The sequence below is a fragment of the Psittacula echo genome, assembly GCF_963264785.1.
Source record: "Psittacula echo genome assembly, chromosome: 5".
NCBI classification, from domain to species: Eukaryota; Metazoa; Chordata; class Aves; order Psittaciformes; family Psittacidae; genus Psittacula; species Psittacula echo.
Genome location: NC_137739.1, coordinates 17,079,188 through 17,095,229, shown reverse-complemented (window position 1 = coordinate 17,095,229; position 16,042 = coordinate 17,079,188). Strand labels below are relative to the sequence as shown.

General features: G+C 37.1%; 1 protein-coding gene across 5 annotated transcripts in view; it reads left to right on the top strand.

Annotated features, from left to right (window-relative positions):
• SNX29 (sorting nexin 29) overlaps positions 1-16,042 on the top strand; it is a 128,322-nt gene that overhangs the window by 48,082 nt on the left and 64,198 nt on the right. For all 5 annotated transcript variants that reach the window (XM_080617429.1, XM_080617428.1, XM_080617427.1 and 2 more), the window contains 3 exons: positions 6,158-6,274; positions 9,177-9,232; positions 9,959-10,040. In XM_080617429.1, coding sequence (XP_080473555.1) covers positions 6,158-6,274; positions 9,177-9,232; positions 9,959-10,040 — 255 coding nt within the window. The remainder of the gene's footprint in view (positions 1-6,157; positions 6,275-9,176; positions 9,233-9,958; positions 10,041-16,042) is intronic.

The following is a 16,042-nucleotide window of genomic DNA, read 5'->3' as shown; positions in this document are numbered from 1 at the left end:
CATTCTGAAGTTTGATGTAAGTTTTCATGCCTTCTGTTCTCTCTTGTTGAACAAGGAATTCATTGGCCACTTGCATCCTGAGGCCTCAAAAGTATATTACTGATTATTTTTACTCAAAGTCTTCTAGATTTTGAACTTTAATCTCAGTTTTATTTCAAAGCGCTCAAATGACTTTATGGTGAGGGATTTTTTGTTTGAGTCAGCAAAAAATACACAAAAAAATTCTAGCATGTATCACTTTTAGTTGGGTAAATGGCTTTTAAACTCTTTTAAACATTTGACATTTCGTTCAGTCAGTTTTTTTAAGTGTTAATTTTGCTCAAATTAATTTTGTACTAAGAATTTTTTTTAGTTGTATGCTACCAGATAATTAAAGAAAGCTTCTAAATATTGGAGGATTTTCAAATGTGAGAATTTGGCTTTGCTTATGAAGCAGTATGTGAGTTTATTTGGTTTTTTGTTACAAAATCTCAAAATCTTAAATCACTAGAAGCACTGCCAGAAGGTCTCAGCATCTTTGTAGAATTGTCTCTCAGTTCAGAGTAACAGGTAACAAACAATAAAGCATAGTGAATTTCTTTACTATGTTGTGAATTAAGATCTTGAAGTGAGGAATTTTGGTGATATAGCAGTTTTGGTAGTTTCTGCATACCATGCATGATCTTCTGATCACTGCTGAAGATTTCTGTACTCCAGATGCATCAAACACAGAGGTGCATATAAAGGATGGCAACAACCGATGGATGTGTTCCCTAACCATGTTAAATTACTGTGATTTAAAGGAAAAAGGAAGGTTAGAAGCTTAGGGACAGAGGCATAGGTGACAGCAAATTAATATCTATGGAATAGTGAAACCACAGATCAATGTGACTTCAAGCAGCTTGCTTGAAGGACTGCTGGGTCCCAGAAATGTGTCTGATGTGGTGGGAAGTCTTTTATTATTGTAGTCTCAACATGGCATATGGGGGATAACAGGGAGAAAACTGTTATGAGGAAGAAAAGAAATTTCTATTATGCTTTTGTGGTTCCACAGTCGTTAATAAATGCTGGATCTGTTGCTGTCAAGTCAACTGAGCTCATCAGTTGGTTTGATGGAACCATGGTTGCATTTGTGTAGCTAAAACATACAGTATAAAACTTGTGCCGTTGTGGTTGAATAAATGTGAGTTGTGGGAGGACAGTTGTCGTGGTTTAAACCCAGCCAACAACCCAGAACCATGCAGCCGCTCACTCACTCCCCCCTGTTGGCCGGGAGATGTCCCCCCTTCCTCCCCCCACTCCGAGAGGGATGGGGAGGAGAACTGAAAGATTGTAACTCCCACGGGTTGAGATAAAAACAGTCCAGTAACTAAGGTATAACACAAATCACTACTGCTACCACCAATAATAATAATGATAAGGGAAATAACAAGGGGAGAGAATACAATCGCTCACCACCAGCCAACTGATACTCAGCCCGACCTGAGCAGGGATCTAGCCCTTCCGGTTAACTGGCCACAGTTTATATGGTGAGCATGACATGCTGTGGTATGGAATACCTCTTTGGTTAGTTTGGGTCAGGTGTCCTGTGTCTGCTTCCTCCTGGCTTCCCCTCCTCCCTGACAGAGCATGAGACTCACAAAGTCCTTGGTCAGAGTAAGCATAACTTAGCAACCACTAAAAACATTGGTGTTATCAGCGCTGTTCCCAGGCTGAAAGTCAAAACCACAGCACTGCAGCAGCTACTAAGAAGGAGAAAAATTACTGCTACTGCTGAACCCAGGACAACAGTTAATATCTGGTCTAGTGTCAAGCCTGCTAAGTACAAATCGGTCCTTCAGTATTTCCTTGAAAAACAAAAAAAAATCATCAGTGATTTACATTAGGTAATGTTTTATGGCATGTAAGATGACATGTAAAATTACTTTTTTTTGAGTCCATGGTTTTTAGTATCTGATAATCAATTTAGTTCTAAGTCTTGTTCTCTTGGAGGCAGGCTATGGAATGCTTGTCAGATGTAGTCTCCTGATTGTAACTGTGCGTCTGTATTAAATTGCTTATGTCAGATTATCCTTGAGGATACTGCTTGTACATTCCAAGTATTTTGTGTTAGCTCATGAAGATAATCCTAGTAAAGGGATAATGCGTTGCAGTTCAGAAGAGCTGTCTGAGCATAGCAAATGAGGTGAAACCTTCCTCTGGATGTGAAATGAGAAATTAAAAGGATCTTGGGAAAGATAATGGTGGTTCAGATCTGTTGTCTTAGGCTTTGGCTTTTGCTGTGAGGAGACATACAAGAATGCAGCTGCTAGAGACATGATATTTTTTTATTCCTCTTTTTTTATTCCTCTTATTAACACTTAGTTTATCCCTTTTATTAAACTCATTATCCTCTGTCTCTGATTTTGCTGTTGCAGCACAGCTCTTGCCAAAGGAGAGTTTTTCCTGTCCAATGTGTTAGTGCTCTTTGGTATGTCAGGATTAATCTTGGTAAACGCTGGTTAGTACTGTACACGGTACAGTACAAGGACTGTAATATGTACTTCAACCAGTGTGCAAAATTCCCCATGTATTTTGAGTTGAAAGCTACAGCTTATTTTCTTCTTGCTGGTTTTGATGAATTGTGACTTCTGCATACCTTCTATAGCTATAGTACATACAAGCCCCAAACAAGCCAAAATTCATATCACAAAATGAAAAACCAAACCCAAATCATAACAACCAAAACCCAGTCCTAATCTTGAATGGATCTTTCAGTCTGCCTTGAACCAAATAACTTGCTTGCAGATAAGAGATATCAAGAATATAAAATGAAAGTTTTGAAAAAGAAAGCAATGCCCAAGCATTTTCTGGGTGTATTAGTGAAATTGCCTGAACTGTTTACCATTTTGAGACTTACTGGATTTTACTTCTAGCAAAATGAAATTATTAATATTTAGTAGGGTACCTGCTCCTTTTGGGAGACCTTTGGCTTTATTTCTGTTGGGGAAAAGTGTAGAAGAATGTTGATCTTTGAAAATGGCATCTTCTCAAGGGAAAAATACACCCATCTGAGAGCAAATGGAAGCAACTTGCGCTTCTGTCTAGAGTTTCTTAGGAAATGTGTCATTTTGCATTTTGTGATATTTGGGGGGGAAAAATGCCTATACCTGACAAAAAGTCATTAATTGAGATACAGTTCGTGCAAAAACTTTTGTGAGTTTTAGCTGCAAATTATATTAAAAAGGAAAATCAGTCTTCAATTAAAACACCGTGTTAAAAAACCTTATTGTTTGTGTTGCAAGTTCTTAAAAGTCTGTTTCTTTACTCTAAAAGCACGTCCTTCTAAGACAGATTATATTGTTTAGTCAAACAATCCCTAGCATGGTTTATGTGAACAGCTTAGACCTCTGCTGAACATGAAGTGGTATTAACCTGTGTCAATACCTGGAGACTGCTCTTGGCTGCAGTGATGGCTGCCAGGCAGCAGGACCACGCTTAGATTTTCTTTGACAGCAGGTCTTTAGAGTTCTGTTAGCGTGCAGTCTCAATATTTTACTCTAGCCTCAATTCAACTTCATGCTAAGAATTTGAGCTCTTGACTCAGGCTTTGTGATGGGCCAAGACCAAATCTGAACAATCATCTCGCCAAGGGAAACTTAGCTCAGTTGTACTTTAATTGTCTGATTTAAACATATTGTCATGGAGAAAAACAACTGTGAAAAAGACTGTAGTCCCAGTAAGGAAAATTACTGCTTAAGCTTCAGTGTGGAATGAATAAAGGAAGGTGTTACATAAAATGTAACTGAAAGGATTTAATTATGAGTAGACCTCTTTATTGTTTTTAGCAGACCTTGATACAGGAAATATTAAAGGAGCCTAAATTAGTATTGTTATTCACAAGTGCATCTCACCACTCCTTTTGGCTTGCTGTGATGATAATACATTTTTCTTTGACAAGAAAAAGTACTGAATTAACTTAGTTACTAATAAAAGTGATTTTCACAAGTAATATAACCTGCTAATTTATCTGTCTGATAATATGTAACAGTGATTTACTGTTTTATTTGCTGTTCTCTTTTTATTTCTTAACTTTGCTAGGGACACTTACAAATTTTTGTATTACTTCCAATGTTTTGAGAGAGCTGTTGAATTTACATATTAATTGAGTCTGCAAGTAGAAAGTTATTTCAAGGACATCCAAATTAGAGAGAGACAAGACAGTTGGGTATTACAACAGAGAGCTGAATTTTGTTCTTGTGATTGAGACAGGCACTGCAAAAATCCAACATAATATCAAATATGGGAACTATATTCCATTCATAAATTTGTGTATTGCTTTTGATCATCAGTCACCCAACTATCAGCACGAGGGTTTTTCTCTGTGAATTTGCAACCGGTAGCATCCTACATCTTTGTGCATGTGAAACACAGGGAAGTTCTGCCTCGCAGCCCAGGCTGTCTGTGATTAACAGTGTCCTGCCAGTATGAACCAGGATCAAAGAAGGGCTTGTGATATTTGTATATATTACACCAGTGCTTTGAATTGGAATGAGTGGTTAAGCTAGTATGGAAAACAATCTATCCAGAGTTAGTGGCATTGTATTATTACTTTCTCTGGTAAAGTTGTTGGTTTTGTTTGCTGCATAAATGTTTGTAATGTATGAAGCAAAAGTGCTTGCTAAGTAGGACGTAATGACTACCTAAGTAGTCATAATGCAGGAATTCATGTGCATTTAGGTATCTTTTGTTTTGGCAAAATGAGCTTACTAACAAGTGTTTGATGTCAAGAACCTTTTATTAAGACTGATACTGAATTAATAATTGAGATAAGAATACATAGTGGATCATGATCTGATAACGTGGAAATCCTGATGTTCTGATTTTTATCAGGAGGAGTCAGTGAAAAGTCTAATTACAAGTCTGGGAAATTAGTTTTTCTGATGGGATTAAGTGCAACAGAAATGCCTGAGAAGAAAAAACCAGAACAACCCTAAACCATTAAATTAAAGCTGATTTATTACTCTTAATGATAGTAACAGTAATAGTGATGATGATGATTATGATAATCATAAAAAAATGCTTTTTATTGTTGAAACTGTTGTATTCGAAATGAAACTTTCATTCAATTTTATAGTATAATCTGATAGTAGTAGCTAAAAATCTTGCTGAATGCATATATTAAGTTTCTTTTAGCCTTGCTCCCTGTTTCTGTTGGTTTTCCTGTCGCATTCTTTTGATGAAATAATGTTACTGCTATTATTTAAATGTTTGCTATTTGGGAACCTTTGTCCTTTTGGAGCTAATCCGCCATATGCCATAGGTTTACATTTCACTTCTGTGTAAGAAAAATTCAAGAGCTCAATATCATCTTTAACCTTGATTTGAGCTTTATCATTTCCTGCTTCTCTTGGCAGGGAACCAACTTAAACATAGTCTACTTTACATAACCATTTAGAAATGGGTATGCTTTTCATCCTTGTCATTCATCCAGCCTTGTTCACTCCCATAAATATTAAATATTAATTAAATATAAATTTCGTGCTTTCTTGACGCTTTGACTCAAAAATGGAGAGCAAAAACATAGCTTGACTTCATGTTCAAAGAGGCACACTTCCGACCGTACTAATTACACAACTTGAGCTACTTGAGCGTAACTGGGGTTATTTTTGTTCCTTTGACCCCTCACAGATTTGCCTGGGATGGGTGGACTTCTAGCTCCAGTCCTATTAAAACTCCAAGTAAGAGTGCAGAATATGACTAATGAATTATTGACAAAGTTTAATGCAATTTGTGCATTCTGCATTATTCCCAGTTCAAATACTGTGGTTAGTTTGCAACTGTTGAGTGCTGCGGTTAATTGTGAATTGAACTGAGAACAAAAGTTGAGAAATGTTTTATTAGAATCAGTTGCCATGGGATCTCTTTTGATAAGAAAAGAAAATTGGACAGAGTTGCATTTTTGTCCTATTGAATTCAGTATCAAAACCTGCATTTCAAGGCATGAGTCAAAATTATGCTAACAGTGTCTGTTCTTAATGGTCAGTTCAAACTAATACATTAGCAATGAGATGCATTACTTAAAGAGCATGGTAAAATAAAAAATATATATGTAAACATTGATATATGTGTAAGAAATAGCGTGGGTTTGGTTTTCTTTCAGTTTAGAATACAATTATCTCCTGGCTTTGTTTTCCAGGTAGCTGAAATGCACGGGGAGCTGATTGAGTTCAATGAGAGGCTGCACCGGGCTCTGATGGCTAAAGAAGCTCTTGTGTCCCAGATGAGACAAGAACTAATTGATTTGAGAGGGCCGGTAAGTGTTTGCTTAATACAGTGTAGAACATCACTCTGGAATGAGCTCAAATCCATTACTTGTGATGAAACAAAATATATAGTGGCTTCTAAGAACTAACAAGTAATAACACATCTGTCAAGAACACCTTACTTGGTATTTTGATAGTGTTTGATTCTCTTCAGCAGAGTTGAATATAAAATAGATATATTCAGACAATAAAATTGTTTTCTAGCAACTATTGCTTCACTTGGGCTTTTGCTGTTAAAAGATTGTGTTGAAATTCACAAATGAACAGGGAGGAAGCAGGAGTCATCAAGAACATTCCTAATAGTTGTCCATCTTCTAAGGGAGAAATATTTTGACAGTTTCTGTTTTCTGATTACATGCTATTACTCTTTACTTTTTTTGTTTGTACTGGAAGCATTCATGCCTATTTTATCATAACATTTCTCTGAAGTGGTTGATAGTTCTGTGTGCATTAGTGAAGCAGGATTTCACCTATAATTTTCAGCCTTTTAGATGGAAACAATCACATCATTGTGTTAAGTGATGACAAATGATAAATGGCATATGTATTATAGCTGTATTTTCTTACTCGGATACTTTGGACTTTATGTGCCTGTTCAGCAGATCTTGTTTGTAATCATGTATCTCCATATCCTAACCCAATAGGTAGATATTGATACCATATTTTAATGAGTCAGATAGTGAGAGAAAACTAATTCCTAGAACTTCTAGGACATGGAGGTGTTACCATATTTTTAAGGACTAGCTAAATGCTTGTGGTTATTATTTGCTGATGTCCAAAATGAAATAGAATTTAATATAGTCCTAATGACTATTACATTACCCTAAGAAGTGGATAAATTTGAATTCTAGTTAAGTAAACAAAACTCTTTGCTGATAATCTGACCATTACTTATAGAATCATAGAATAGTTAGGGTTGGAAAGGACCTTAAGATCATCTAGTTCCAACCCCCCTGCCATGGGCAGGGACACCTCACACTAAACCATGTCACCCAAGGCTCTGTCCAACCTGGCCTTAAACACTGCCAGGGATGGAGCATTCACAACTTCCTTGGGCAACCCATTCCAGTGCCTCACCACCCTCACAGTAAAGAACTTCTGTAGATTTGAACTAGAATTTTCAAATTTGAAGTGTGTAACCACCAGAAACTGCGGGATATGAATATTTGATCCTCCTTTGATTTGTTTGAAAATATCAGCCAAGGACTTAATATTTATTATTAAAATAGCATATAATTTAGTTTGTTACAAAAAGAGCTTCCATGATTCTTCACTGTCTTCTCTTTTGCTTTTAATGCTGATAATCAATTTTAACAGTTATATAACTGAATTGTCACAATGATCTTTCCAAACTTCTAGTTATTGGGTTTCAGAACTTCTGCAACAAACAGAGGAATATTAAAACAAAAAGTATGTGATGTGATGGCTCGATCGCCGTGTTTTGCATTACAATGGAGAACACTTCAGTGACCACCTCGAAATCAGTAACCAGTCTGTTTCCACATAAGTACTGGAGCTCTTTAATGCCATCCTTTTTATTTCCAAAATCCACACTCTGGTTTTGAGGGATTTATGCAGAATTTTCACTGAAGTTAATTAAAATAACAGTATATATCTGCTGGTAGGATTTGTCACTTCAGATACATGCTAAGAGAGTGTGCAGGTTGTAGGCAAGATCGAAGAATGTGTGCTTTTTAGCACAAGAGCCCTGGGAAGCCAGGCTGTGTGCTGAGTTGTGAGCAGACAACAGCTGATGGTGGTAATTGTGAGGCACATCCTTTCCACCTCACTCCTCCAGAAAAGGATAGTGGAGGTGTTCAGCATTCTGTATCTATGCCCTGGAGCTGACTTGGTTTGGCACAGTTTTTTTTCTTTGCCTGGCAGGAATGACTTACTTTTTGCTGATCTTGCGAAGGCAAAATTCAGTTCTGTTTTGTGTATTGGGAGGTCTTGAGCTGGCCTGTCAAGACATCTGGGGAGCAGATTTTCTTTAGTTCCCTTAGAAATTTTATATTAGTTTGCAATGAATAAATACGTAATTTGTACATGTTATATGTATATGTTACTACTTTACAATAAGCAGTAATATATATTTAGGTTTCTTAGGCAGAAAATAACCTGAAACCCAGTAATATGCCTGTAATGTACATTATAGAGATACATTAAACCAATATTTAATTTAGAACTTGTCTCTGGAAGTTCACCATTTTATCCTTTTTTTTTTTTCATCAAAACACACTATTCTCAGTTACACTTTTTATGATATTTAAAGGAGAGAAGATATCCTTTTTGTGTAATTAGCTTTAATGTAAGGTAAAAGGTTATTGCTGTTTCAGTTCTAACTGTTCTTTCAGTTTTGTTTTCTCACAACTGCTACTTTTGACTCTGCAGGTGTTAGTCCATCATTGCCATCTTTACTAACTTTTGTAGCTATAAAATGTTTAAGAACACAGCTAAAGTAAAAATGATTGCATGTCTTTTTCTGAATGGAAGTTGGTTGTAAAGCAAAGTGATCACTAGGTTTTAGGCACTTCATCTCTTCCCAGAAATTATTTACTCACATTGTTTTAGTATACTTTGCTTCTGAAGGCATCTAATAAGGATGCTTTTTTTTTCTGGGTTTTCTGTACCTTTCAAAATTACATGCTTTTACAAACCACAATTTGTTTTTTTCCAAACTATAGCAAATTCTAATATGAGGAATTCACAAGGGTGATGTATTTATAATCCTGTTTCACAACTGTTTATTTTTTTTATTATTTCTCAGTAACAATTTTTATTGGCATTTAAAAAAATTGAATGTTGAATTGTAATTTCCTTATAATATTATGTTTTCTTAATAGAAAGCATAACAACCAGTGTGTTGGAATTATTTCTGGTTTGTAAATACAGGTCCCTGGAGATTTGAGTCAAACGTCTGAAGATCAGAGTCTGTCAGATTTTGAGATGTAAGTTTCATAATACACACATTTTTCCCTTTGTACTGTTTTTATGACAAAGAAGAATTAGCAGAGGCAATAATTTTCTTTCTTTGTATTATTTCCGGTAACTGAATTCTCAGTGTGGTGGTCCGTTGTTAAAAAGTACGGAGAGCTGCACAATCTATGCCCTAGTATAGTTTTTAATGATGTTGAATATAGAGAGCGTAGATGTATGAAGATGCCCTTGGAGGGCTTTTTCAGTACACTAAGTCTTGGTATTCTAACAAAGCACCCGAAAGTTCCTGGTTTCTGTTGCTTTGGGTTTGATAGATGCTATTCATAATGTGGTGGACTCTTGTTTCTACAGAAGAGCTCCAGACTAATGAGTTGAGCTTTCTGCGGATGAGGATGTAGCTTATGTCTTTGAATCATAGAAATTTGGAGGTGAAGAGTGGATGGAAATGGCTTCTCTATAATTGCGCAACACTAATGAACTCAAGGTTTTTGTTGAGCTTTGTGGACCAAATGGAATTATTTCATTGCTCTTTATCAGTTATGTTATAGCTATGATACAGCAAGTGTAAAAGGTTCAGGCAGAACTACAATTTTCCTCATACTTCATGGGAATCATTTGAAATGTTAAGTTGCTTTGTTGATCACTGATCATCATCTGAGTCACTGGAGGTAGTTGCTTTCCAATTCATATACATAAATATGATTCCCTATTATAATTTTTTTTTCTTTTCTCCTCAGATCAAACCGTGCTCTTATTAACGTTTGGATTCCCTCAGTGTTTCTGCGTGGCAAAGCTGCTAATGCATTCCATGTGTATCAGGTAAGTGACACACCTTAATGCAGATTCTGTGTAAAAGTTTCTGACTGAAATGGCACATTTTAATAATTCAAAGATCTCACTGTAATTTCATTAGAAATCAGGTAATGAACACCAGCAATAACTTCATATATATATTCATTCATGGGATTTTGTTGATTATCCAAATAGTGTGTTCTGAGGGTTGGCTTTTAATAGTTTAATACTTTCAAAGCATGCTAACAAGATGACTCCATTGGCTGAGGACTACAACAGTATTAATCAGTAATGCCTTCTTCAGTATGTGGGTACATGCTGGGGATTCTTCATCAGGGACTGGAGCGCTAGAACAAGAGGTAATGGGTTTAAACTTGACCAGGAGAAGTTCATGTTAGATGTAAGGAAAAAAGTTCTTTACTGTGAGGTCCCTGGAACAGGTTGACCAAAGAAGTGGTAAATGCTTCATCCCTGGCAGTGTTCAAGGCCAGGCTGGACAGAGCCTTGGGTGATGTGACCCAGTGTGAGGTGTCATGCCAGAGGGGTTGGAACTGGATGATCTTAAGGTCCTTTCTAACTCAAACCATTCTGTGGTTCTCTATCTATGACTGGAAATCTTGCTTGACAGGCAAGATGGATGTGGCTTACTATAGTAGCTCCCTCAAAAGCATTTTGAGTGGTTCAGCAAGCCTCCATTATGTGTCACTGGACATGTTCATAGTGTGTTCTGCTTCAGCTAGGTCTGCATTTAGGGCTTTGCTGTCTAACCTACCTTATAGTTGAAGCATTTAAATCTTATGCTGTTCCCTGATTCCTGGTTCTCAGTTTCAGAACAATTGTCCCCTCCTCGGATGGAATGGAAAGGCAAATTTTAAACTCTCTTTAATGTGCTGTCTCAGGCTATTGGCATTTCTTTATTTGTGGATTATTAGCAGCTGCAAAATTTTCCCACTTATGTTTCAGCCACGTGTAATTACCTCTGAACAAGATTTCTGAAGCTTTTTAACAGTCCTCTCACTCTGAATGATGATTTGTATCCATTTTTCTCTGGAATCATTGTTGCTGCCTGTGTGGATGAGCAGCAAAGGTTAATGTTAAGGGGCATCTATCATGTACTATGTAAAAAAGCTTTGAGTTCTAAAAGTTCAGTGTTGCCTCAAGCATTTTTACATCTAGACTGTTGATCAAGCAGAAGCTGAGATGGGATGTACCCCAGAATTTTCTTCTTTGTGTGGGTTTTTTGTTTGTTTGTTTGTTTGGGTTTTTTTGGTTTGTTGTTTTTTTTTTTTTTTTTCCTGAAGTTGCATAGGAATTTTGAGTTTCTGTCAGATAATTACAAAATAAGACAATTGCAGAAAAATATTTGGTATCTGAACCATGAAGTCTTATGTTTCCAACAATATGACACTTGAATTTCTGCATTCTCTTGATTATTACTTTAAGCTATATCTGCAGGTACAGATTAAAATGAAGTCACCCAATGAATATGCCTCTAAGTACATTTCTGACTGCTTAGACTTGGCACTCTTGTTAAAGATGGTGAGAAATGACATGTAACAGTCCTGTCTGTACAGCGTTAATTGTGTGTCTTTTTAGTATTACTGATACATGCTGTTGTTTGAAAGGTAAGAGGGGGGAAGATGACCCAAGAGTTGATGTGTCTTTTCCTGATATATATTTCCTGAAATGCCAAAGCTTATGTGGATGAAATGAGTACAATTCCAGGTTTCTTTCCCATTTATATGAAAAGTTAACATAATTTATAAATACCAAATTGTGGGCATGAATTGTTGCAGTGGGAGACTTGTTACAAAGGAAAGCACTCTAAAGCTTTTCCTGTGCAAGTTGTGGCTAAGAAGTAAACTTAAGCTCTGGCATTCTCAGGTGTGTTTACTAATAATGATCTGTTGTGCACACAGGTTTTCCTCCTCATTTCATTGGTTAGTGAGAAGTAGAAATAAAACAATTGTTTCAACTGCTTGTGGATATGCAGAGTTTAACTATAGGCACCTCTTTAGTACAAGATGCTGTGATAAATGAAGGAATGGGAGGAAAACTTTCTCTGTATGTCATTAAAGGCTTTTAAGTTCAGTAGTAATATTATTACTGTGTAGAAAGGCCATTTTATTTAAAACCCAACCAAACAACAACAACAAAAAAACAAACCCACAGACCCAAAAACCAATATAAAAATAAAAATTGCTGCCAGTTTGCAAGTACTGAGTGGTTAAATGGCCAAAAAAACCATTAGGAAAAGCACATAGCATATATCCGTTTGAAAAAGGGTCATGGAGAGTTTGCATGTATTGTAAATAGCTGCATTTTTTTACCAACAATTTGGATTTTATTATTTGCCTTTTAGCTGTATTCCCTTTGGTTGAATGGGAAGAAAGAATCCTTTGTTATTCTTAAACTTGCTTTTGTATTTTGAGTTTAGTTAGTGTCATTATTACTAAGATGTGAACCAGAAAAAATTTCAAAGTTGCTATCTAATATGCCAAATCTATATTTTTTTTTAAGTAATGAAGTGCTTTTCATTAAGGCGTATTAGAATTGGAGTAAAAACTTTAATTATTTGAAAAAATTAATTTGATTTTGCTTATAATCTGATATTAAACTTGATATCAAACTTAGGAACTAAGAGTTCAGTACTTTTCATGCAGTTTGGCTGTACATGACTCTACAAATGTCATCATGAAAGCCTGGAAAGTATGCAGAATTCATATATACTGGAGGTGTTCTGCACATTCATTTTCCACAGGAGAAATACTGAGATAAACTGAGCTTCCCAGTTTATAACAGGTTCAGGGCTTTATCCACAATCTGCTGAAGTGAATAGAGGGTTAGATGTTAGTATCAGTTTGCTTTGGTTAAGGGCCCAACTACAATGACTTGAACAAAATCTAGGTTTTTTTCCTTGTGCTTTTGTGCCTTATTTCTATTTATCATTTGCATGGCATGTTAGAAAATACATTGTGCTGGTGCAGAGTGGGTTTTAGTAGATTTGATCCATTAATCATTAGGAGTGGAAAACAACTTTTAAAGGCTAAGCCTCTTGAGAAGAGGAAAAAAGAAAGCGAAATATCATTGCAAGATTTTAAAAGATTGAAAAGTCTACATTTACAAAAGCACCCCTTGGAGAATTTAAGCATGTTGTCTACAATATATACTTATAATTTTGGGCATCCATAGTGGGTAGAATAGTGTTTATTGGCATATGCATTTGAAAAAGTTACAAGTTGTTCTGAGTGTGTTCTTCTGATTATCTATTCACACCAGCCATTTATGGGACATACGTTATGTGGAAAGTTGGAAGTGTCTCTCTTGAATAGACCAATGATGTCTGTGGTAAGACTAGCTTGTCTTTCATTACAGAACAACACAGAATATTACAGAATTCCTCTCCTTAGCAGTTGTCTAGTTGCTCTTTTCATGTTAAAAAAACAGACAAGCAAGAATTACCAGTAGAAGTGACCAAAAACCTCTGTAGTTCTTGTCAAACCTTGATCTTGGTACCTGCTGAGATCTTTCCTTATGGAAGAATACATTTGTCCTGGGTTCAGCATCAGCAGTCAGTTTTTCTCCTTCTTAGTAGCTGGTGCAGCGCTGTGGTTTTGACTTTTGGCCTGGGAATAATACTGATAAAGCCGATGTTTTCGGTTGCTGGTCAGAATGTTTACTCTGACCAAGGACTTTGTGAGTTTCATGCTCTTCCAGGGAGGAGGAGAAGCTGGGAGGAAGCAGAGACAGGACACCTGACCCAAACTAGCCAAAGAGGTATTCCATACCACAGCACGTCATGCCCAGGATGTAGAACTGAGAGTTCCCGGAAGGGCTGGAACTCTGCAGGGTGGGGATGAGGTACCGGTTGGTGAGCGGTTGTATTCTCTTCCTTGTTATTTCCTTTATCATTATTATTGGTGGCAGCAGCAGTGATTTGTGTTATACCTTAGTTATTAAACTGTTCTTATCTCAACCTGTGGGAGTTGCATTCTTTTGATTCTCCTCCCTGTCCCTCCAGGAGCAGGGGGAAGAAAGGTTGGGGGGGGAAGTAGACTGCCTGGTTCTGATTTACGGCCTGGGCTTAAACCACAACAACATTAAAGGCATTCCTGCCAGTGTTTGTTCTCAGTAACAAGAGTGTGACTGGGACAAATATCTGCCTAGCAAATAACTTTATTTTCTACCACTGTGCGTGTGAAAAAAAGTTTTCCTGAGTAGACATAAACTCACGATAGACATAGTACTGTGATGAAATACTTGAAGCAATTGCCGTATCTCTGATCAAGTATGTAGTCATGTGCTTGCTGAATACATATTTTGCATTTCATAGCTACCAGGAAAGCAGTAATTTATAAAACTTCACAGTAGCCTCAATAACAGAACTGTGCATTTATCTTGTTAAATCTCTGCCAAAACATGTGCTCCTGATTACAGGGAACTAGATGCAATGTTGAAATTGTGGAAGAGGATATTTACCAGGCTACTAGTACGTAATGAACTGACAAGGACTGGAAGTGTCAATTAGGATAAATGACTGAACTCATTTCTGAGAGTCCTCTTATTTGTAATAAACATTATTTTTGCTGGTTTATAATTTTTTTCTCTAATGGCAGAAAATCAAAATGCACGTTAAGGGGCCTACAAGAGATCTGGAGAGGGACTTTAGACAAATGCCTGTATGGACAGGACAAAGGGGAATGGCTTTAACCTGACAGAGGGGAGATTGAGATGAGCTCTTAGGCAGAAGTTCTTCCCTGTGAGGGTGCTGAGGCACTGGCACAGGTTGCCCAGAGAAGCTGTGTCTGCTCCATCCCTGGCAGTGTTCAAGGCCAGGTTGGACGGGGCTTGGAGCAACCTGGTCTAGTGGAGTGTCCCTGCCCATGGCAAGGGGCTGGAACTGAATGAACTTTAAGGTCCCTTAAAAACCATTCTGTGGTCTATGATTTAGGGTTTCGTTGTCATTGCATTGTGCCTAGTCCTTTGAGGAAAAAGCTCTCTACTGAGAAGAGGTGGCTGTAAGTGCTGGATAGTTCAATTTTGTGATTCCTGAGGTGTTCCAGGTTTGTAGGATTCCCATGTACAAAGACTGACGCCAAACAATATATAAATAATTAAATGCTCTAGTCTATTTATTGCGTTATTAATGCAAAGCAAACGTATATATATATTAATGTGAAGCAGGTTACATACATACCAACCCCTCGTTGAACGGGATATCGCCGAGAAGGAGATGGAACATGTTGCCTGGTTGGAGGGGTGGTAGGCAGTGCGTTGTCAGGGCATCCCCCAAATCAAGATGCGCATCTGGCCTTCTCAGCTGTCCATCCCTGCACAGGTCCTTATATCCCCCTCGAGTTGGAGTGGAAAATTACCAGTTGCAACATCAGCGCACATGTGGCCAACGTGTGAACAGATGTTTACCGGTATAAGACTCCCTTTCGCTAACAGTGGTGTTAACTCCCTTATTTTCAAGATTATGTTCCCACAACCCGTGCCGAACAGTACTTTTCCATTTTTGTATGTTTCACCACAGACCATCATCTATTGTCACTGTCACACTAGGGTATCATATGGGACTTCACGTGCTAAATAGAAAGATGAGAAGACAAGATAGGCCACTAAGCCATGTTGTGGAAGATTATGTTCCATTTGATTTCCAGTGATAGAGGGTAAAGGAGGCTATGGAGGCTTCAGAGAGGTGGAGATCTAATATTTTGCTGCATGAATGAAAAATCCTGGTAAAATAAATGATTTGCATATGATTCTGGAATATAGGGAGTTTTCTCAGGAGGGATGATTTTGAATGCAGGACTCGGTTACTAGCACTTGAAGATCATAAAATTTATAAACTGAAAAACAGAGGAAGGTTTGCATGTAAAGAAGGTGATTGTGATGGGAATAGCAATTTCAATGAACTGAGTTGATTTAAGCTACTGTAAAAGGAACAACTAAAGCAAAAATTCACTATTGTAATATTTAAAAGAGAATGAGGAAAAAATGAGAAAGCTGGTTAAAAAAAACCTTAA